At 38.8% G+C, this 24,532-nt stretch overlaps 1 protein-coding gene across 3 annotated transcripts; it reads left to right on the top strand.

Annotated features, from left to right (window-relative positions):
* Positions 1-208: 208 nt before the first annotated feature.
* On the top strand, positions 209-23,937 carry LOC132701132 (uncharacterized). Of its 3 annotated transcripts, none has more exons than XM_060668838.1 (11): positions 210-471; positions 529-652; positions 708-854; positions 906-1,084; positions 2,000-2,206; positions 3,435-3,656; positions 3,888-4,094; positions 6,238-6,434; positions 12,325-12,499; positions 12,582-12,841; positions 23,488-23,937. In XM_060668838.1, exons 1-11 carry the CDS (start codon positions 460-462, stop codon positions 23,495-23,497), a joined length of 1,740 nt encoding a protein of 579 aa, XP_060524821.1. In that variant the 5' UTR covers positions 210-459; the 3' UTR covers positions 23,498-23,937. The 3 variants fall into 3 exon arrangements, with proteins under 3 accessions (XP_060524820.1, XP_060524821.1, XP_060524819.1); XM_060668836.1 differs by lacking the exon at positions 23,488-23,937 and adding an exon at positions 22,637-23,100 and having other exon boundaries at positions 211-471; XM_060668837.1 differs by lacking the exons at positions 2,000-2,206; positions 23,488-23,937 and adding an exon at positions 22,637-23,100 and having other exon boundaries at positions 209-471.
* The last annotated feature ends 595 nt before the right edge of the window (positions 23,938-24,532 follow it).

The raw sequence follows: 24,532 nt of genomic DNA on the forward strand, positions 1-24,532 counted from the left end.
AAATTCTTTTTGCGTTAATCATCTTTTTTGTGAATTATTTTAATATCTTTATCTTTTTGAAAATTATTAAAAGTCGTCGATAATTAAATTTGACTTTCAACGCCAATTTTAACGACTGACAGTTGAAACCACCTTTATTTTGCAAATCTTCATTTCTTTATACTATCCATTGTTTATTTTTAATTCGCTAAAATTACTTTATTCTTATAAACACTAGTTATGCTTAAACTCATTTTTTACATTATTGTTGAAACGGCAGGCAGGCAGGCAATGTGAGATTTTTAATAAAACAGGTGGTTTTAAACAGTAAACTTTTATAAGCATGTACCGAAAAAATTATTTGAAGTTTTATTTACTAGTCTCTCCTTTTGACACATTTAACAGAGTCTTAATAAAAGATCGGAGATTCGATCATTAGAGTGTCATCCTGACGTAAATTCGCATTTTCAAAATTCCAAAATGCATTGCAAAGTATGTATTCAATTTAATCCAGCGATCCAGTGATTAAGCACAAACAAAATGTTACAGCAAAAGCGATTGGGGGATGTATGGCGAACATGCAACAAAATTCGGGCAGCGATTTTTCGAATGGGAATCAATCTCCTTGAATATTTTAAGCCACTGGATCCCCACAACAACTGTCTTATTTCGGGTATTTTACAACAAACAGGAAAAGGATAATATTAATGTAACTTTGTCTATGACAGAATCGCAATTTATCTCGGTCATTCGGAGACAACTTGGTGCGACTATAGGCCTATCGGAGCAAGAAGTCGCAGAACTAGCCGATTATTTTAGGGTACCGGATGGAAGGATTTATTACTCACAACTGTGTGATGTCATTAATGATAGCGGTAGATCATTTTGCTGTTGTAACAATAAATCATGTATCTTTTACGTTTCAGTGCCAGAATTTAGCAAAAACAATTCCTTGGTGACCGGGCTAGAATGGGAAGATCCGTTGCACACTAAAAGATTAAGCATTAGCGAAGAAAGAAGACTAAGCCTGTTAATCACCAAAATTGCCTCATTAGTAAATATGAGGAAGTTAATATTGAAGCCATACTTTCAAGATTATGAACTGGTATGGCTATTTTCATTTTATATATGCAATAAATGATACGTGTCAAAGATTAGTAATTTCCGTTAAATCATCTTTATCAAATTGTCAATGCGTTTACAATAAAAATAAATATAACCATAATTAAACGGATATTAAACTAATATAATAAATTTACCAAGGCTGGCACATGCGGGAAAGTAGGTATAGTAACTGCTTGCATAGTTCGATTTAAACAATCGACCTTTCGATACAAAATATAAAAAACTCGACTATTTAAAAATAGAAATATATATAATTATATGATATAAATATATAACAATATTAGAATACAAACAGGTTATCGTCCTATATAAAGCTATATATGCCTTATTTACCACAATTTTGAAAAAATATTTTATTTTATTAACTGTATAATGTAATATATGAAAATGTATAACATGAATTATACGGGTGTTGTTTCATAAAAACAATAGAAAAAAGTGTAGACAACCACAACTACTTAGGCGAGTTACTAAAAAGGTCCTTTTAATATTATATAGTCAGCAGATAGAGAAGAAATATTTTCTGCTTTTTCCCAATTTGGAAATAATCCCGCAGGCACATAAATATTTTATATTAAATATTTACATGCAAAAACATGTAGGATATTCTAATTAAAAATACATGTTTTTGTATTGCCATCGCTTAAAAGAAAATAAGTATAATTGAAAATATTTTGATATTTGATTTTTACTTTTATTGAATCAAAATATTTTTTAAAAACAATAATTAATAAGATGATATGCCACACTATAACGCCACCCTGTATACAGATAACATTGATGAAATGATAACATGTTAAGAGTTTACTATGATTGTGTCGTGAACTCAGAAATAAAGTTTTTTTCAGGTTTAATATATCCTATCAAGTTTTCCAGTGTTATTTAATCCGTACAGGTTTCTAAAAATACTGGGACAGTAACCATAGCCCATTTTGCAAGGATCCTTGCCTATCTAGATATTCTTTTATCTGCTGCTGATTTCAATCTATTGGTAAAGAAGTACCTCAAAGATAGCTACACTCTAAATTACGTCGCCTTTATCCGAGCCATCGACGAAGTTGTTGGCTATCTGAACAAACACGGCATCTTGGATCTAAGTGGAGTAAGTTAAAAACAAAATAGAAATTTATTCTAATTTGTGCTATCACTGTATTTTCGAGTTTCTCAATTGGGCAGGCGGAGATTTAATTGCCATCTTGATTTTTAAAACCTGCTTTCTGCAAATTTTTCTTATCTTTACCATGGTTATTTTATAGCAAATATTTTTGGTTTAATGCTCTTTTCTCTATCCCTAAAAGGAAACTGGTGGGGTGTTCAAACATTTTCAGAAATATATGTAGATAAATCCAAGAGTCGTTAAAAGGGGCTTTTCCAATCGTGATATGAGTGCAGAATTAATCAATTGATAGGAAAAATGGTAAAACACAATGACAGTTGAAAATGGGTATAGGGAAAACCGATGCCAAATGAAATTCTGCCTCGGACTATCCGTTGCTTAGTAAAAAAAGACAGCTTTTAACTTATAATATTTTTAATGTCAGTCTCGAAATTATCATTCGTGGGTTCCCGTATACTACACAAGCGCCTACCACCAGTGAAATATTGTTTTAAAATAATTTCGACATTACTAAAAATTTTCAAAATAATCAAGATATGTACGAAACTATTCAAAAAATGGGTAAACCGAGATATAAAGTTCCCATGAAATTTTTCGCCCAAGGATGTCATGGAGATTTTCGTTACAACCGTAAGTCGACAATATTTTAAAATGAAAAAGATTCTTTAATAACCTTGGAAATCAAAAACTTAGAATTCTAGAAAACATCTAACCAAGTCACTTAACTGTGCACCTTAGGAAGTTGACGTGCGCGTTCACCGTTTAAAATGGTTCATTTATCAAAAACGAGTCATATTATCGTTATGAACATTCTTCGTTTACGTACATGATGCCAGCTTATGTGTGTAAAATATTTCCAGCCATGCGATGCTGCCGTTCCTTTGAAATTGTAGCATCTTTGATGTTTAGAATAGGAATTTAGAGACTTTAATTTTTTTGTCCATCACACCGCTTCAATAAAAGGTTTATTTGGCATTTGCATTTAAAAACATATTTTACAATTTATTCAAATTCGGGTTTATTTACTGAATGAAATAGATACTCAAATTTGGAAATATAGATTAAAAATTTCTTCATGTCTATTTAGAAGTCATAAATATATGTGCCGAAGCTTTTTTTGTCTAAAGTCTATTAGACAGAGCAACTTAATTATGACTCTTTTCATCATAGAGAAATAACACCCAGTTCTTTCGTAACGTGTTTAATTTTGCAGGACATTATGGCGTTATTTCCAGGCCGAGTGATCGACGCTGAACTGCCAAAATTGCCTAGACCAGAAATAGGTAATGTCAGCGCTGCCCGATTGTTCGGGAAGCAAAGTATTTTCCACCCCGCGCTAAATGATCCTAAGACAGTTGAACACATTCTCACCACAATAGCCATGATCCAAGAACACGTCCTAAGAAACCGATTGAGAGTCAATGAATTTTTTAAAGTAAGTGCCAATAAAAGTCATAATAAAAATGAGTGAAAAGTAGGCAATAAATTTTAATTGTGTTGTGCAGGTTTTTAAATTTAACTACCACTAAGTAACTCACCGGAAGAAATGAGTTTGCACTATTGATAACAAGTGAAACATTGTGTCAGTAAATAGAATAAACATTAACAACCGTTCGAAGTTTCGTATTATTTACCCAGAATTAAAAAAAAATACATTTTCTTGCAGCATTTCGATTTATTGAATTCTGGCAGGATAACAGTAGACCAGTTCCATCGAGGCCTTGACGCTCTAGCACTTAGCGGAAAGCAAAGATTTTTCTTATCGTTGCCTGACGTTGATGCCGTAATCAACCAATACAGGGATCCGTGTGACCCCACAAGAGTGTGTTGGAAGACTTTCGAAGATGATATTGACCACGTATTTACAATAAAGGTAAAATATTATAAAATAAACCAAAAAGTTAACGATCAAAGAATGTTAATTAGTTATTGGACAGATTATTTGTGTATTTTCATTAAAAATCTTAACATAATTAAATAATTAAACTAATCAAATGTGGCTGCATTAAATAAGGATTCTAAAAGCGTTTCATTATTATGAGGATGTCAACAAAAACATTTATCAACTAAACATTCATGCTTCATCAAAGAAAACTATGATGAAGTTGTCAACTAAAATAGTTTCGGGGTCTTCGAAAGGTAAAATTAAATACGGAAGAACACTTAAACGAAATAAAAGTTTATTTTGTCAAAAAATAACGATTGTAGCCACAAACTAATTACACACTACTTTTATATAACGTTTATTATATACATTAATTTTACGGAAGCAGTGCTTCGCTTTTACACATGGCAGCCCCTCTTCGCAATGGGGATCGAATATTCCTGTCGTCTCTGGACGGGTGGCACAATATTCAGTTTCGCCAAAATTCACTAGAAAAAGTAATTTATTTGTTTTTAATGATTTTCTATTAGTTTTCATTTGTTGCTGTTAAAAATTTCACATTTTTTTTCTATGGGATATTAAAACGGATAACGTCGTATGTTAAAATTGCTGTCGCTATTTTTATAGTAGTTCTGGAAATAGTTGAAGTGCCAGTCGATGCTTTGGTTGCTTTTAGATAAATTGCGTGCCTTTTAGCTAACTAATTTTAATAAAAAAATAATTCACGGAGATTAATTTATTTTTTGTTGTTTGGATTTATATTAATAAAGAAAACTTAATTTATATTCATTTAGAATGCGGTGGCGCTAGCGGTAATTTTAAAAAACTCATTCACAAAAAGGATTTTTGACCCATCTTGTCTAGTCCTTCATTTTAGCTTTCTATAGTTTTGTGCTTTTATAGTTCTTTACATCCCTGAAGAATTTACATATTTTTATTAGCTGGGATACAGCCTTCGTGACCTCGTCTACTGTTATTGGTAGCCTGTCTACATTGTTAAGCTCTGGAGGACTTTCTGGCCTGGGGTCCGAAGTTTTTCCAAGTGTTCACTTTCTCTTTGACGTCGGTGATCAGTTTGCCGGTTTCATCATATAGTGTCCCAGATGTATTAGTTTTGTATGGTACTGGCTGTTTCTCTGACTTTCTTGTGCATATTAAACGTGTCGTATTTTGGTTCTAACGACTCTATTTCTCTGCATTTTGCGTCAAGCCAATTTTCTTTTGTACTTCTTATTTCTCGTCTTATTTCTCTTTGAATATTTTTATACCTCGCGTCGTTATTTTTCAGTTTCCGCCTGTCTTCCATAAGTTGTAGAATATTATCGATCATTTTTTGCAGCCATTCCTCAGTGTTATCTACTTCCTCTAGTTGTTTAAATTTCCCTGTCAGTACGTTTGTCACTCTCTTCCGTGTTTCCCCCTCCCATTGCTTGCGAACTGTTTTCTTTTTGACAGTCTTCAGTTTGATTCTAAATCTTCCTGCCAAAGGCAATGATCCGATTCGATGTCAGCGCCAGGGAAAGTCTTCACGGATAGACAACTATTCCTAAATCTTTTATTCACAAGGATGTAGTCGATTTGGTTTCTCACTTTTTATCTGGCGATATCCAGGTATATAGTCGACGTGGCGGTAGGGTAAAAAAGGTATTAAGTATTACATATTCTTCTTCTTCAACGAAGAGCTTTAATCTGTCACCGCGTTCATTCCTTGATCTCAAACCGAATCCACCTATGAGTTCGCCGCATTTTCCTCTTCCAATCTTCGCGTTCAGATCACCCATGATTATTGTCATATCGTGTTTATCAAACTGCTTTAGGACATCTGTTAATGATTTATAAAACTGTTCGATTCCTTCATCTGTTTTATCGGCAGTTGGGGCATATATCTTGATAATATTCAACTTGACAAGAGTGCTTCCTAATTGGATGGCCATTATTCTTTCTGAGACATAATCCTTTAAATAGTTTGATTGTTAACACTAAAATAAAATACATATATAATCCAAATTTTCGGGTAAGACTTTTCGAATCTGGCGAATATGGAGATAAACTGTGTTAAAGAATTTTTCATCCATATTTCGCTCACGAGTTCAATTTTTCTCTCTGCTTTCACTATGGGACATTTTGCTAGGAACTGGAAAAAGCACCGAACCTAAAAGTAGATCCACCACCTCAAGCGGTGAGGGAATTGCCCAGGTTAGGCGCCAAAAACTGGCAAACTGTTAACACCCGCACCCGAGACTTATGCGAAGAGGCCGTATACAAAGTGAAACAGAAAATATTACATAGACGGATTCTCTTAAAGCCAGTATTTAAGGATTTCGACAAGTGAGTAGTCGTTTTTAATTGTATCATTGAAGTGGAAAATTGGTGTTTAACAACTATATTGTCTAAGAACAAGTTCGTGCCACTTTGAAAAAGGGCTACGATCATCCTTTAGCGCTACAACAGTGGGTGGGTTTTGGCTGACTGCACAACTTTGTTCCAAATAACTTCCGCCAACTAATAATCAAAAGGGATGTTCATATTGTGGCGATCTGATTTGATGTTGTCTCACCAATACTGTCTGAGTCGTCCGAATGGTCTTCCGCCTTTTGGGATATGCTCCCCCACCGGTTTTAAGAATCTTTTGTTTAGGTTTACATGTACCGCACTCACTAATGCTAATCAGAATAATATTCTACAGTTATAATTGGTCTGGTATGAACACAAATTAAAAGCTAGAGGACGATGGGGGAATTATGGACTTGGGGTTAATGGTAAATACGGACTAACCTATATCTACTCTATCCCTGCCACCCGCGTCTCGACGCCGCGATCACGCGTTACGTTCCGCCATCTTTAGTGCCCACCAAACACTCCCGACTTAAGGCTGCCCACACGTTTCAAAGTCATTGAAATTTTACATTTTTTGTTATTTTGATGTAATTTTTGTTATTTACTATTTTGAGTGTTATTCAAAAAGTCTAAGTGCCAGTTAAAAAGTAATATCTTCGATCCATTGCAATGTTAATGAAAAGTACATAGCACAACAGGCTTTCAACCCTATACGGAATAAAACTCTCCCCAAAAACCAAAGCACTGTTCTATTTGACCACCTATTACAACATTGCCTTTCGGCTCTTCGGTCTATATCGTACTGCCGTTCGTTCTTGCGTAGCTGGAACGACATGCCGCTCGTCCGTCCTGACTCAGCATACGTGACTCTTGGCGGCCATAGAAAACATATCGTAACACGGCCATCCTGCTCTGAAAGCGTCCTAGCGCTATTTCTAAAATTTTAAAAACCAACAACAGAACTTTTGTAAATGTTACTATTTAAAGTTTAACTCATTACAATCAGACAACGGGGTTGCTATTGTAACATGATTTTTTTTTGCAATAATGGGATTGCCATTATTCCTCTACTTAATAATGGGATTGCCATTACTAATCTCACTCTTTTTTTTTTAATAATGGGATTGCCATTATTAATCTCTTTTTTTTTTCAATAATGGGATTGGCATTATTCTTCTACTTAATAATGGGATTGCCATTATTCTTCTACTTAATAATGGGATTGCCATTATTAACCTCTTTTTTTTTTCAATAATGGGATTGCCATTATTAACCTCTTTTTTTTTCAATAATGGGATTGGCATTATTCTTCTACTTAATAATGGGATTGCCATTATTAACCTCTTTTATTTTCAATAATGGGATTGTCATTATTAACCTCTTTTTTTTTCAATAATGGGATTGCCATTATTCTTCTACTTAATAATGGGATTGCCATTATTAACCTCACTTTTTTTTACTTTAAATAAACAATGAAAAAGTAAACAATCGTACGTTACCGACTTTTTGTGAATTCGTAGACGGCCATGCACGCAGTTGTTCATGAGCAGCTACAGTAGTCCGCCGTCCCTGTTCTTGTAACGCATATCGGTCATTAGGCACTGCACGTACAGTAAATGGTCCTCTGTGTTTCAGTTTCAATTTTCCTCCGTCGGCTAGCTGAGCAACTTCAACAGCCACAAGGTCCTAGAGTCTCTGCAACGGCTGCATAATCTTGTCGGGAGTTTTATTTTTGTAAAAGAATAAAAGACTTGCTATTCTTAATTTCAAGTCAGGTTGATTAATCACAACCCTATCCACACTTTTTAAAGTCATTACGTTCGAAATATTGAGCAGGTTATGGTGCAATTCGAGCCCAAAATTGTTTTTTTTTCGATTTGTAAACAAGGTCGACTGATGACATTCCATCCAATAATTAGGTCAGTGTTCCCTGGCGGAATAATATCTGGTACGACCGCATAAGTAATATCCAAACTCAACGTCGGCATGACAGTGATTAAATTACAAACATCAATAGCATAAACAATTTGGGTCCCAAATCTCGAGAAAGCACGGACCCTATCGTCTGTTTTGATTATCGCATCGAAAGCGCACTATTTTCGAACAATAACGTCGCTGTTGGTCTTGCGTTGAAATGGCGTTATTTTTTTTTTAATAAAAATGTCAATCACTTGCACAATGATTACAAGTTGGATGAACCTGGAACCTCTTCTCGAACTACGTTTGGGGCGTCGTGTTTATTGTGACAAGTATCACGATGGTGTCCTTGGCGGCCACATATAAACCATGATCCTTTTAAAATCTTCTTGGATTTTTCATGGCTTACCTCTCGTTTTTCCCCTAAAGGAATTTTCTTTTAGGCAGATCATCGATTTCCAAAACACGTTTGACACTTCGTCTTGCATCATATTCGCTTAGTAATGTCAAAACCTCACGATCGTATTGCGGTAGTTGTAAATGGAGCGAGATACGTACTTCTGCGTGATCTAACCCATATTCAACCATACTTAAAACCTTCTCCCAGGGCAATTTTTCATAAAACCTATATATACTACGAAGTTTCTGATTGCCATAATCACATAAAGAATCAAAATCACGACTTCGCATGGTGGCAGCTTTAAATGCGCGAACCCCAGGTGTTTCTTTATCAGGAAACGCAGTGATGAGATCAGCACAAAAATTTTCCCAAGTTCGGCGGATCGGCTGCCATTCGCAACAGTATCGATAACCTCGATTTTTCAAAGCCTCGCCTGCCCTAGCGATCATTAAATTATCGCTGACGTTTAATTCGTCTTTTAATATCGTAGCGTCTTCTAACCACTCACAGATTGCGTAAGCGCTGTTATCCGGATCGTAGCTGGTTAATTTGAATGTCGATGTTGACGCCTGCGTATTTGGTCCTACTGCTACGGGAAGGTTGGGCGTTGGCATTTCCTGTGACGATAACATCATCGCCATCTTTGTTTGTTTCGCCAACTCAGCAATTTGTTGTTGTTGGGCAGCGATTAAATTAATTAAAGTTTCTTGCCACTGCACTGTCCCTTTCGAAAGTTCAGGAATAGACTCGACACTAGGTGACACATTACCTCTGTTCGAATCTGTTGTAAGATTCAGCGCGGCACCGGTTGTGAAATTGTCTGCCGCCATTTTCACACTAATTCGTATTACCTTTGCAATACTGGACACGGAACTATCCCACTTCTGATGTTAACTTAAGAGATGGCGTAAGGGTTTCAACCCTATACGGAATAAAACTCTCCCCAAAAACACATAGCATTGCCTTTCGGCTCTTCGGTCTATATCGTACTGCCGTTCGTTCTTGCGTAGCTGGAACGACATGCCGCTCGTCCGTCCTGACTCTTGGCGGCCATAGAAAACATATCGCTATATATATATATATATATATATATATATATATATATATATATATATATATATATATATATATATATATATATATATATATATATATATATATATATATATATATATATATATATATATATATATATATATATATATATATATATATATGATGACACTATATTCCGGGATATTATCCGTTCGCTCGATGAACTCCGACTGGAATCCTGCATCCGACTGGAATCCTGCAGACGTTTCGCCAAAATCTCACTTGGCATCTTCAATGCTCGCGCTCCGAAAACACTTCGAACACTTTCGGAGCGCGAGCATTGAAGATGCCAAGTGAGATTTTGGCGAAACGTCTGCAGGATTCCAGTCGGATGCAGGATTTGCAGGATTCCAGTCGGATGCAGGATTCCAGTCGGAGTTCATCGAGCGAACGGATGATATCCCGGAATATAGTGTCATCACATTTTTCCATCCGTGAATCAATACGTGAGAATATATATATATATATATATATATATATATATATATATATATATATATATATATATATATATATATATATATATATATATATATATATATATATATATATATATATATATATATATATATATATATATATATATATATATATATATATATATATATATATATATATATATATATATATATATATATATATATATATATATATATATATATATATATATATATATATATATATATATATATATATATATATATATATATATATATATATATATATATATATATATATATATATATATATATATATATATATATATATATATATATATATATATATATATATATATATATATATATATATATATATATATATATATATATATATATATATATAAGAAAAAAGGTCCAGTGTGCAAGAAATTAAACAGAAAAACACTTCTTTTCGACAAGTGGTAGAGAAACATCGCATTCACAGAGCAACACTTTTTGTTCGAGTAAAAAAATCTCTGTTAGTACCATGCCAAAAAGAGGCAAGAAGTCAGTTTTTAATGAATCTCAGGAAACTGGAGCTATTTGAATTCATGTTAAAATCTTGCAAAACCTTCTTTGGGATAACAATTCCTATTCTAAGAAAAATTGCATTTGATTTTGACGCCGCCAATAATATAGCAAATGACTTCAATATAGATACCAAAATAGCAGGTATTATAATCTTATAGCTAGACACCCAAATATATATCACTTCTAAGACCAGAATTTATTTCAATAAATAGAATCACAGCATTTAATCAAGAAAAAGATATTTAAAAACACTCCGGATAAACTACCAATTTAATCGAATTCAATCTACCAGCGCAGAATGTGTTCCTTGACCACAGTTATAAATTGTTTTAATGCTGGAGGCACATATGATTTTACTAATACTGGACAACCATGAAAGCCACATTAGTTTGAGAGCTCACGAATTTTGTCGAGAGAATTTTATTCATGTTTTAACTTTGCCATCTCACACATCCCATAGAATGCAGCCTTTAGATTTAACTTTTCATAGCCCACTAAAAACAGTGCAGTGTATAACAGAGAGTGTAAATCCTTTATGGTCAACCATCCAGGCACCAAAATTACTGCATAAGTTGTAAGACTTTATAAAAAGGCTTTTAATAAAACTCAAAGTACTGAAAAATTTATGAATGGTTAGTTAAAATAAAAGCATTATATTATTTTCACCAGTACACCGCAAGAAGTAAACCTATATCAAAAAGAACAAAATAAAATAGAAAGAAAGAGAAAGGACCTGGAATAAAAAAAGACCAAAACTACAAATAAGAAACCAAAAAACACTAAAGAAAAACGACCAAAAGGCTTAAAAAACTTATACAATTTTGAATGTGATAAAGAAAATTATTTCTACATGTATTGCCAGGAAAACTATTGTGATCCACCCACCGAAGACTGGATTATGTGTACCAAATGTAAGAATTGGGCACATGAAGATTTCAGTATTGGGTCTTCTTTTGTGAGTTCTGCAAATGAAATAGGACCTCGTTCGTAAATACCCCATGTTGTCATCAATTAATCCAGCACTGATCCGTATTTACCCCTAGAACTAATTACGGACACCTATGTTTTTGTTTTTGATTAAATTTTAATACATGCTCACTGATCTCATATAATTATTAATGTTGATTTGATAGGTAAACAACTATAGTTTAATAATTAATGAAGACAGGCTTATTATTATTATTAATACTTTGAGATTTAGTTGTGATTCTGCTAAACTAAACTGCTACTAAACGTTTCTAATAAGGTGGGCAGCCACGAAATAAAAGAATTACTGACAAAAGCATAGTAACTAAAACTAAGAATGCCTTACACGAATCATACTCCTTAAAGTCACGTTTTCTCACAGTTGTAATTTCGCTTTTGTCATAAATAAGACCTGTTTTAGTTTTTTCTCATTGAAATTTTTGGTCAAGTTCCCTATTTCGGGTCAAACCGTAAAGTACAATTCCTTTTAAAGGCATAACAACGGTCACGTGAGTAGATCCCAAATGAGGCAAGCATTAAACTCCAACGGAATTTTATTATCGGACGAAGAACTTTACGCATTAGAGGAAAGATTTAATAACGACATGGGCTTTAATTACTTTTGGTTTTTAAGAGAGGTTGAACCCAAGCCTTCGGACGAACCACTGGTAAGACGTACACTACTGCAACGAATTTTCGTTTGCCCAATTTGGATGTGCGAGCATCATTATAACTCTTCAAACTTTTAAGTACGTCAACTTCCTAGCGGAAATGAAAAAACTGAACGCGGAACCGTCGGGAAAGCAACCCACGCGACACGAAAAAGATATCGTTCGCATACTGGCAAAAATCAAAGGGAAAGTCGTGAGGGAGCGAATAAGGGTTCTGGAATTTTTGAAAGATTTTGACAAACACAACCAGCAGGTGATTACGAAAACAAATTTCAAAAGGGCGTTGGCTAATTGCAGATTCGAATTAACCGAAAATGAACTGGATACGCTGCTTGAAGTGTAAGTTCACGATTGCCCTTTTGCTTGGTGAAGCGGTAGGTAGACACATAGATACAGGTATATCTCAAAATATGTCGGTTTGACTTTTGCCTACAATTATCGAACTAACTTTAGTTAAAAATATAAATTGTATTAGGTTTATTTAGGTATAATAAAATCACATTAATACTAATCTACAATACAATGACACTAAATGTACACAAATTATCAATATATACCTAAATAACTACGTTTTTTTTTCAAAATCTAATTCTGTTTCACTCTTAGAGTTATCATCAAGGGTTATCGTTGGGTTTTATGTTATTTTGTAGGCAAATGTAAGAATCTTCAATTTTTTAAATGTGCTGTAGTGCATTTTTCCAGCTCTCAACATTTTACATTTTACGTTTACATTTTCAATTTTTAGTTAAATTTATTACACTGCTCTCGCATTTGATTTTACTTGGTGCTACAAATGTTCCATGTAGTGGAAACTTTTTCGTAAAACCTGACTTACCTATGAACTAATTATTGATTGTTGGCTTTATCCAGTTACAGTAGGTGTGAAGGTAGTAATTTTTTTAAATTTTAGATTATATCTTTGTCATCGTTGATCATTTGGTTCTACAAAAGTGGTTCCGCTTGGTATGGTCTGTTTATAGATATAAGAAAGTGACCAATTGCTTTTGAATGGGATTATTCAAGGGTGGTCATTAACATACAATGCAACAAGATTATTACCTAAAGTTTGGGAATTTAAATTCAGGTAAAATTGTGGTCCGTAATAGAAAATAATTTTATACCAACCTGTGTTTAATATTCTTTAGTTTGGTATACTACTTAGTTTAAGTTTATTAGTAATCATTCTTATTTCGTGCGTAATACAGCGTCTGTTGAATCATGTGCCAATTGTGCAAAATATATGCGAGTCTATTGTATCTCAGGAGATGCTCCCGCCCAAATGTAGAAAACACTATTCTATTGAGACTAAGGAAGTTATAAACAATGTTTATTTGACTCTCATTGAACGTGGTGCCAGCAAGCAATCATCTATAGAAGAAACGGCCACATTGACGAAAATTCCAACATCAACTGTATGGAAAATTGTAAATAGTCCCATTTCAGCGAGGAAAAAAAGAAGCAATGACATTTTCTCGAGTGTAGACGAAAGTGATCAAGATATAATACGGCGTTAAATTTACCAGTTATACGAGGAACAAAGCGTGCCTACATTAGATATCTTAATTAGGAGGCTTGAAAAAGATGAAACCGATGTTAAATGTGTGCGTTTTGGATTAAAAAAAAATTGACAAAAGGCAAGTTTTAATGGAATCTTTTAAGATTCGGAAATGGCGACTGGAATATCTAGAAAAAAATAGGATTTACAGAGAACAAAAAAGGCCAATTATTTACTTGGATGAAACCTGGTTCGACACTTATGATACCCCGGAAAAGGGTTGGGTTGACTCAACTGATGTGTAAAACAAACGCGCCATCAAAAAGACGTAAAAGAATAACTATTTTGCATGCTGGCTCTAAAGATGGTTAGATTCCAAATGGACTTTCTCTGTCTGCGAAAAATATTAAAGATTCTTCTCTGTATTACCATGAAGACACCACCGCTGATTTATTTGAAAGTTGGTTTAAAAACAAACTAGTACCAAACTTTCCTCCTAATAGCGTCATTGTAATGGACAATGCAAGTTATCACAGTAGACAGTTGACTAAAACCCCTTCCTCATATGACACAAAAGCAACAATCCAAAACTACATGTATAATAACCACATTTATTTTCACGAAGATTATACCGAAAAGCAATTAATTGAGGTTCTACAGAGCTTGAAGCTACAAAAGGAATACGTCTGTGATAATTATGCAAAAAATCTAGGGCATAAAGTTTTAAGGTTTCCACCTTACCAATGTATATTTAATCCCATTGAACATGTTTGGCACCAACTGAAATCTGTCATTCGTCGTAAGAATGTTTTTCACCGTGTTAACTTCAATGTCCTCAAACTTATAGAAACCGAAGTTTTTAGCATCTCTCCACAAAGTTGGGTAAATTCTGTTGACCATATAGAAAAAGCATAACAATCGTATATCCATGTTGCAGATAATATAGAACAAATAACAATTAGAACAGGCGATGATAGCGATAGTGATACTGATATATTATGTGAATAATTTTAAGTAATTTAAGTAGGCAATAAAAATAATTAGTAATTTTATTTTAGATTTAGACATAAATACATAAATAAATAAATATTGTTTAGTATCTTTCCTAAGAAAACCCCAAATAATTAAATTCTAAGCAAAGTACGGACCTGTCCGGCCATATTTCATTCTTACAGCTTGCCCGGGTCTTTCCTTAATTTGTATCAGTTAGTCACTACTTTCTTATATCTATGAACAGACTTTACCTACAGTATTAAAAATGTTGTCTTTTACTCCACATTGTGGGCTAGATAGTTCACTAGTCTTAAAGAATTAATTCCCACCCATCCACTGCAACTGCCCCAAACCAACTAAATAAAGAACACATATTTGACATTGATGATGATTAATAATGTAATCTGTTTAGGCAATATCAATAACTCAAACCTCAACTATGCGTGTGCAGGCTTTGAAAAAATGTTGCATTTGGAATATATGCGGAGCGTATTAAAAGTATTAATAACAGTTTATCTAAAAATTATAATTTATTCAAATTTGTCTCCAAGTATGCTATTTATTATAAAAACATTACTGGATATTAATGCCGTTTCGTTAATTTTTGGAGATTATCAGATTGATTTTTTGTTTTTAATGGCACCGAAAACAGCTTTTTGGAACCGCTGAACCGCTATTAAAATTTTATCTCCGATTTTCAATATTAATTGATTATTAATTTTAATTCTTAATTTAATTAAACTTTTGCCAAAAAATTTCAAGACGCTCATAAGTAGTTTGAAATTTCCTTGTAAAACGGAATACTCTATATAGTTTCTGATCAAATTTTGTAGATAAAAGTTTTGAAAGGTTCTGATAATAATAATACATTTTATTTAGGCTCAGTATTCTAACAAATAACAAAATTCTAAACTAACAATATAGAGCGCTGCAATAAGTTCATTATACGCATACTTACACAAGATCACTCTAGACATCACGAAAGTCACACAACTAACAGGCTCACAAAAATATTTAGAACTCGTACTGTCATTTACAATTAAATTGTAAATCAAGACGATGCATTTCAACAAACGTAATATATTTTAAAAGAACAACGCTGTTACAAAATTTGCTAAATGCTTCATAAAATATATATACATCTAGAATGGCACTGGAGATCTGCATTTCAGAACACTCCTCATTCACCGCATGCAAAATAAAAAAATTATTAATTTGTATATTTGTATTAGTTTGGCCTATAATATTTTAAAAACAATGAGCCTCAGACGGATAAGATATTTTCCTAAAGAATGATTTTCCGCCCATTTACCCCCAATTTTTTACATTTCTTCTTCACCGTGATGTCTCGTTATTATCGTTTCATCTACTGCAGCTCGAAATATTTGTAGTCGATTTACCGAACTAGGTTTTGAGGTCAAGATGTGTGCTTCTGCCTACACTTCTTGTTGGCAGAATTATCCCCTGAATTACCATCTATAGTAGAGCGTATTATTATGGGTGTCTCATAACAAGTCCAAATTATTGGAGTTTACGACCCCCAGCTAACTCTCAACATTATTCTGTACATCCGTTCTTCAAACGATTCTTTCATCTTTAGTAAAGCTTCTGTTAATGTCCATGCCTTAACCCTAAATGGGAGTACGGGAAAAACATAACAATTGAGAATGCTGATTCTCAGCTCGATGGTAAAGTGAAATGTGTACAAGGCTTGCTTTATTTTCATAAACGTCGTCCGTGCTTTGGCTATTCCCATATTTCATTGATTACGCTTCCCAGGTATATTAGCTTACACCTTCGAGGAGAGTATCTTTCACATCAATCTCATTATCCTGAATGATACCGCTTTTTTTCACAAGACCATTCATTCTATTGATTTGAGTTGTGCCTCCGAGCTTGCAAGAGTCAACGTGTCGATATCTTTAATATCTTCCAAAACATAGTTACAAATAAATAAATATACAGAATAAATATTAGCGGATCGAGGATGCATCTGTCTAATTCCTCGCTTGATCTCCACTTCTTGGGTGTGCTATTATTCTAATGTCCTTGTCATCAGCCTCTGGGTCCCTGTATGTCTTGGCTTTATCGAAATCCCGACATCTTGGTATGTGTGTGCCAAACTGCGGCTCACCCAAACCAACCAAATAGAGTGTTCTTAATTTTTTTTTTAATCTTCCTTGGATTATTCGTAAAAATAATTTGCTGTAATTGATACATTTTTTCGACCTGATTTTTTAGAAACAGTTATAAAAGTCGATTTTAATGGCATTTTTCTAGTATTGTACAATAAGTTGTACAGTTTAGTGGGCGCAAATGGCTCCTTTCATCGTCAACCAGTTCGCTTGTACATTCTATCTCTCCAGTTGTTTTTCTACTTTGAAAATCCTTTTTTCCTGTCTATCCTCAAACTGATTTTTTCTTACACCTTCAACCGTTTTTAACTTTTTATGTAGTTTGCACATAGCGTATTGGTATTATTATTGGTATTGGTATTAAAGGGGGGCGCCCTCGCGGGCGTCCAAGCACTTAGGCCACCAGATGGGCCCGTTGTGCCCCCAGGCCGCTCTAGAGGGCGTCCAGAATGCCGCCCCTCCTGTAGAAGGTCATCAACTCCTTTAGCCCAATACCGTGCACTGAGTCCGGATCGATCAGGGCCGTTCCGAAGACTCCCAATCTTGCCCATGTCAAGGCAGGGCACTCGGTGAGCAGATGATACGGGGTCTCCTCCCCTTCCATGCACCACCTACACTCCGGGTCGTCTCCAATGCCTAGCAAGCAGAGATGCCTCCTAAGCCTGCAATGTCCTGTGTAGTCCCCTGTTAGTGCTCTACACTCCCTCCTGGTCAGTCTAAGCAGCTCCCTGGTGCGAGGAAGGGCGGGCCCATCCATCATAAGCCTCGCCTGCCTCATTCCCGGAGCAACTCTCCAGCCCCCCGCGGCCCGGTCTCACGCCCAGGCTTCGAGAGCTCCCCGCCTCACACACGGGGCGATCCCCAAGCGGGGCTCTGGCCCTATATGCCTATGCGAGGAGCCCTCCCTGGCTAAGGCGTCCGCTGCCTCATTGCCCCGGACACCGGTGTGACCCGGGACCCAGACCAACGTGACCTTTCTCTCCTCAGCCACCCTCCTCAGTACCCCTTTGCACTCGTTTATCAACAAGGAGCGCGTACGCACTGACTTCAGCGCCATGAGTGCAGCCCTACTATCAGAGCAGAAGAAGACTCTCCTGCTTCCGTAGTTGAGCCGAAGCACCTCTCTGGCCGCCATCAATAAAGCGAAAATTTCCGCCTGAAACACAGTGCAGTACTGACCCAGAGGGACCGACAAGCTTGATCCCGTTGTCTCGCAGTACGCTCCAGCTCCGGCCAGATCTCCCATTCTGGACCCGTCCGTGTACCAGACAAGTCCATCCCACGAGCCGACTCTGCCCTCACTCCAATCTTCCCTTGATGGAAAGAGAAAGGTCAATTTATCAAAGAAGGTCATCTCGGGGATCATGACGTCACTCGGCATGCCCATGACCCCGCGATCCCCGCGACAGCCCTCTAAAATGTCGTACGGACCCCGATTGAGGGTTCCCTCCCTCCAGAGCCCGCAGCTCGCCAGCCTCACAGCTGTCCTGGCCGCCTCCATCTGCACCCGATCCGCCAGAGAGGGCAGCCCCACCAGAGCCTCCAGGGCCCTCGTGGGCGCCGTTCTCATGGCGCCCGTTATGCAGAGGCAAGCCAATCTCTGCATTCTGTCAAGAACTAGCCTTGCTCCCGCTCTTCTGGTCCCCGGCCACCATGCCACTGCCCCATGCGTGAGCATAGGCACCACCATGATACCGTAGATCCACTGCATGATCTTCGGCCCCAGGCCCCAAGTGCCCCCTACCGCTCTCCGGCACGCCCACAGAGCTCCAAAGGCCGACCTGGTCCTTGATCTTATATGTTCCTGGAAGGTCAACTTAGAGTCCAACCATACACCCAAGTACTTGACACTTCCGCTTGCAGAAAGAGGCACCCCATCCATCGAAATGTTGAGGTTGCACTCCATCTTCCTTTTCCTAGTGAAGATGACCATCTCCACCTTGCTAGGATTGACAGCCAACTTGCTATCCAGGCACCATTGTGAGAATCTTGCCAATGCCCCGTTCAGGAGCCCCTGCATCCTTCTCACGTCCGTCCCCTGCGTCATTATCACAAGGTCGTCTGCATATGCCTGAGCATAGACCCCGTGTTCTTCCCTCAGAATATGCAATATCTCGTTTACCACCAGGCACCACAGGAACGGGGACAAGACCCCGCCCTGTGGACAACCCCGTGATGAACCGATGGAGACCTGCTCCCCACCCAGTCTTGCCTCGACCCTCCTGTCGGTTAGCATGGAGCGGATCCACCTTACAATGGCCGTCCCCACTCCAGTACTCTCCACCGCCCTGCAGATCGAGTACAGGGCCGTGTTATTGAAAGCCCCTTCGATGTCAGCGAACACGCACACCGACAGCCGTCCCGAGCCCATACTCTCCTCCAACCTGGAAGTCAGATGGTGAAGAGCTGAGCCCACAGACCCGCCACTTCGGTACGCATGCTGAGCTGGCTCTAAAGGGGCCTCCAGCTCCACCCAGTCCCTCAGATACCGGTCCACCAGCCTCTCCAGAGTCTTCATAATGAAGCTGGTGAGGCAAACAGGCCGGTACGACTTTCTTGTCTGTGTAGTCACTCTTCCCTACCTTGGGAATGAACACTACCCCCTCGCAATGGAGGCCCTGAACAGGTCCATCAGCGGGCTGGTCAGGAGACCTCCGTCCCTTTGCAACAGAGCCGGAAATACTCCATCCCCGCCCGCCGACTTGAAGGGGCCAAAGCTGTCAATAGCCCACCTCAGCCTACTATGGGTAACCACCCTCCTTGCCGTGGCGTAGTCGCCTCCAAGACGACCCCCGGCTTCAATATTCCCCCCTGTGTCCGGATCAGCGGACCCTGGGAAGTGCGTGTTCAGCAGCTGTTGTAGTGTGTCCGCTGGTCCCGCTGTGTAGCCACCGCCGGTCCTGCGGACCACCCCCAGTCTTCCCGCAGGGTCACTTCTGAGTACCCTAAGGAGCCTAGCCGCGTAAGGGTTATTCATTACTCCGTCGCAGTAGCCCCTCCAGGCCCTCCTCCGTGATGCCCGTAGTTCTTTTTTGTACTGTCTGCGGACCTCCCTATAGAGATCCCAGTCCGCACCTTGGCTGCTGCTCCTCGCTGTATTGAACAGCCTCCGCACTTTCCTCCTGAGACGCTCCAGGGAAGAGCTCCACCAAGGAGTCCTTCCCACCCTATGTTCCTCTGTCTCAGGGCAACTATTCTCGAACGCCCGCATCATAGCGGAGCTGACTCGGTCGGCGGCCTCGTCAATCTCCTCCATTGTGCGGTGTTTCCTTGGTAAGCCCCCTAGGCGCCAAGCAAGTTCCTCTCTATAGAGTTCCCAGTTTGTTGCCCGGGGGTTCCTAAATCTAACGGGTTCCCGAACACCCATCTCCAACCCAAAGGTGATGTATCTATGGTCCGACATAGAGTCTTCCCCACAGACACACCACCCAGTTATTTCCGGGAGCAGAGCCCTGGTACAAAGTGTTAAATCTATGACCGAGCTCCGACCCGTCGTGAAAAACGTGGGTTCTACCCCTCTGTTGGCCACCTGCAGCCCTGCAGAGGCCATGAACTCCACGAGGTCTCCCCCCCTTCTATTCGTTGCCGCGCTGCCCCACAAAACGTGGTGAGCATTGCTGTCGCAGCCAATCAAAAGAGGAAGATTCGCCTCCTCGCAGTAGGAGACCAAGTCACTGATCTCCTGCGGAGGACAGCTGCGGTCGCCTGGAAAGTACGCAGAGGCGACCACTACCTCCCTCACGCCGTCCCGAGTGGGGGATCTGACCAGAATTGGAACCAGGTCCCTGGACGCCTTATCCCTTAGGAAAAAGGCCTCCAGCCCCATGGTTAGAATACAGGCCCTGGGACCGCCCTCTAAGGAGTCGACACTATGCAGCACCGATCCTCCCAGAGATAAGCCCCTAACCCTTGATTTTACAATCCAGGGCTCTTGGATCAGTACAATAGATGTACCGCCCTCCGAAATTTTCCTGCATAAGTGGGCCGTTGCAGCCCTGCTGTGTTGCAGGTTAATCTGTAATATCCCCGTGAAGATGTTATTGCGGGAATACCACCTGCGGGTCACGATGCTAGCCTCAGCCCGAATCCGAGCCCGAGGTAGCACCTCCCTCCGCTTCCGCTTCCTGACTGGTGGACCCTGATGGGATTCCCCGGTCAACTTCCATCTGAGATACCTCCTCGGTTCTCGCTTCCTCGGAGGGCCCTCCGGAGGTCTCCTCCACAGAAGCCGTGGGCGCCGCCTCTCCGACAGGCCCGCCAACCTCCATGGACGAGCCCTCCTCGCGTGAGCCCCCCGCGGCCACCTCATCCCCCTGCGGCCTCGGCGCCGCCAGGTTCACTTTTACCTGTGTCGCCAGGCAGAAGAGAAGTGAGCCCTTAGCCGTGATGGCGCTTGCCGATTTCTCGTCCACGCCCACCACCAACCTTGTGCCCCTTACATCCTCCGTCCTCTGCCAGACCCTCCAGGCACGGCAATCTAGGCCATTCTGAGCTGCCAGGCAGCGGACTAGTGCCTCATTCGAGACACCCGCCCCCAGGCCCGGAATCCATATCGCCGCCCTTCTCAGTCTCAATCCTTCCGGATCGACCTCCACCAGGTTTGCGAGCCCCCAGGGCCTGACATTAATCAGCTCCCTGCGAACCCACTCCCTGGTTTCTTCATCCATCATCTCGATCAGGATGTGGCTCCTCCACAGCCTAACCGAGCGTATCCGGGGAGGGGTGTATTGCCCCCCCTGCATGATATACATGCTTATGCGGAGGTTAAGAGACCCTATGAACCGCAGCAGGTCCTCGGAAGACAGGTCAGTTTCCTGTCCTCTGAGGCCCACCACCAGTTCAGGCCCCCCCGCCGCCGCTTGTGCATAGGACCGAGCCCCCCTCTCAGAGCCCCCCCGGGACGGCCCGCCTTTCCCGGGCCTAGCTTTCGCCAGGCCACGCGTCGGCCGCCGACCCCCGGCAGGTGCCCCAACCTGGGTGGTCTCTCCCATTTTTCTTTTCCGCTTCCCGCCTGCCGTTTCCGGTGTGCCTCCTATGGAGCCCTCCGTTGACGGCGTGCACATAGCGTATTTTCTTTCTTAATATTCTAGTTTCCTGCACTCTCTTTTATGCCACACCGTTTTAGCTTATCTGATCCTGATTTATTCTCGGTGAAATTTAGGACCCTAATTTTTTTTAGTTTTTTTTCTTCTTCTAATATCTCCGTGTCATCCACTGGTCTTTCTTTCGACATAAAGTGTCTTTTTTGGACATTCAATATAATTTCTCTGAATTTTTTCAGTGATTTTCATTTTTTCAGATTCTCCCTCCATCACATCTTTTATTCTTTCATCTAATTCGATTTGAATTGTTTGCTGACATTATATTGTCCGATTTTCTCGACCCATTTTTTTTTGTACTTAATGAACTGTCAGCTGTTATGTTGAAGTGCATGTTTATCGACATAGGCGATGCCTCTATGTTTTTAGCAGCCCCGTATTAACCGAGTTGTCATTTTGATGTATACAACAGATTCGCATCCCCATTGAGATGCGAGTGCGTCGATTATCTACGATTTTCCGACGTCGTGGAATCAGCGTTCACGCAGCAGTGTCTCGAGAAGGCACCGCTACTCGTTCCTATCCAGCACATTCCGACCAAAGATTGCGAGAAAAATTTTCTCAATTTTGAGGAGCGGCTGATGGTCAGCGTAGCTTTGCAGAACTTGTCTAAGAAGCCCGATTTGCAAATGAACTTGTCGTCTGTGCTAAAGGATTTCGACAAGACTAATTGCGGCACAGTTTCTAGAACGCACTTCCTTAAAGCTTTGACGCTCAGAGGGATGTACAATCTGATTTCGAGGAACGAATTCGAGGTCATTTGCAAGTGTTTCGGCTTCGAGAGAGGAATGCGTGATGAAGTGGACTATAGGGCGTTTATGAAGGCGCTGGATATTTTGCACGCTACCGATAAATACAATCCATTTTAACAAATGTTTTTTTTTTCATCCGTAGTTATATTACAATTAATTAAAACTGTATACAGTGTGTCTGATACAATGATGGAATAACATGGGGATGTCAAAAACCATAGGAGATACAGGATCGGCTAAATTGGGAAAGTTTTGAAGAATATTATGAGAAACTCAAATCTGACCATAAAATGCTTCCAGTGTAAATCGTTTCTTAGAAATTTTAGAAAATATAAAGTTGAATTGTATATTTTTGTCTGTAAAGTCTAAAATATGACGACATAAAGCGGATAAATATTCTTCATCTGTTTTGGAAATACACCATAGATATTAGATGCAGCATAAAAGTGCTTTAAATTGATTTATCGATTTATCATCATTGTTAGGGTTACAAAAGCATTATTTTTTATAGCTGGCCTTGATCGCTCTCAATAGACATGGAAAAAAGCAAAGGTTTTGAGAGTCCATTGGTTGCATAGACCGAATTAGTCGAATGGGGGCTGTACACATACAGGCAAATCCGCGTGCAAGTGTGTCGAGATAAGTCCACGAGCAAGTGCGAAACGAATTGCGGCCACACACACTATTCAGCTAAACGTCGAGGTTCAACAGTTGGTCGGACCGGCTGCTGTGAAAAAAATTAACGTCGAAGAAATGTGGGTGATTACAATTGCTGTCGTTCTTGCAGTTGAAAGTATGGAAAAAAAGAAAAGAAAAAGACGGAAATGGGTGAAGTCGTGGTTATCCAAACGTAATACATACTCTCATGTTAATTTAATAAATGAATTGAGATTAGAATCGAAGGATCACAGAAATTATCTGAGAATGGAATGGAATTTAAACAACTCCGCATTGAATTATTTTTTTTTTGATAACGTCTTCCTTTGCTGCATTTTCGTTAATTTCTTTCAACTTCTCAACTAAAATTTTGTATGCCTCTTCTTTTTATATTTTATTGAAATACTCTTTTCATTTTATCTTCCACAAGCACGGATTGTCTTTATATAATTCTATGAATTCCCTCATAATGTCTTTGTGTTTCTTTAATAATCTAGAATTTGCCATTTTTTCCAGCGACTATTCTGCCACGAAAATCACGTAGAAATAGTCTTGGCGCGAAACCTAAACAACTGAACATACACTGACAAGTTAGCATTCGCACTTGCTCTAAAAATCAGACACAATCTGATTCGCTTCGAGCCACGATTGGAACTGAACGCGCCGCGAGTTTTGACACATACACATTCGCACTTACTCGCGTGTCTCGACCTGTACAGGCAAGTCTTAACACTTGCCTGCATGTGTATAGGCCACTTTAAATTTGTTGTTTATTCAAAACTGAAAAAACAAAAAATAAAAAAATTAAAAAAAACAATTTCTTTACTTACATTGGAATAAATAAACAAATAGTAATTCGAATTTATAATATATAATTCAATAATTAATTCATATTCATA

The sequence above is a fragment of the Cylas formicarius genome, unplaced genomic scaffold (assembly GCF_029955315.1).
Source record: "Cylas formicarius isolate icCylForm1 unplaced genomic scaffold, icCylForm1.1 PGA_scaffold_4__25_contigs__length_36172078, whole genome shotgun sequence".
NCBI classification, from domain to species: Eukaryota; Metazoa; Arthropoda; class Insecta; order Coleoptera; family Brentidae; genus Cylas; species Cylas formicarius.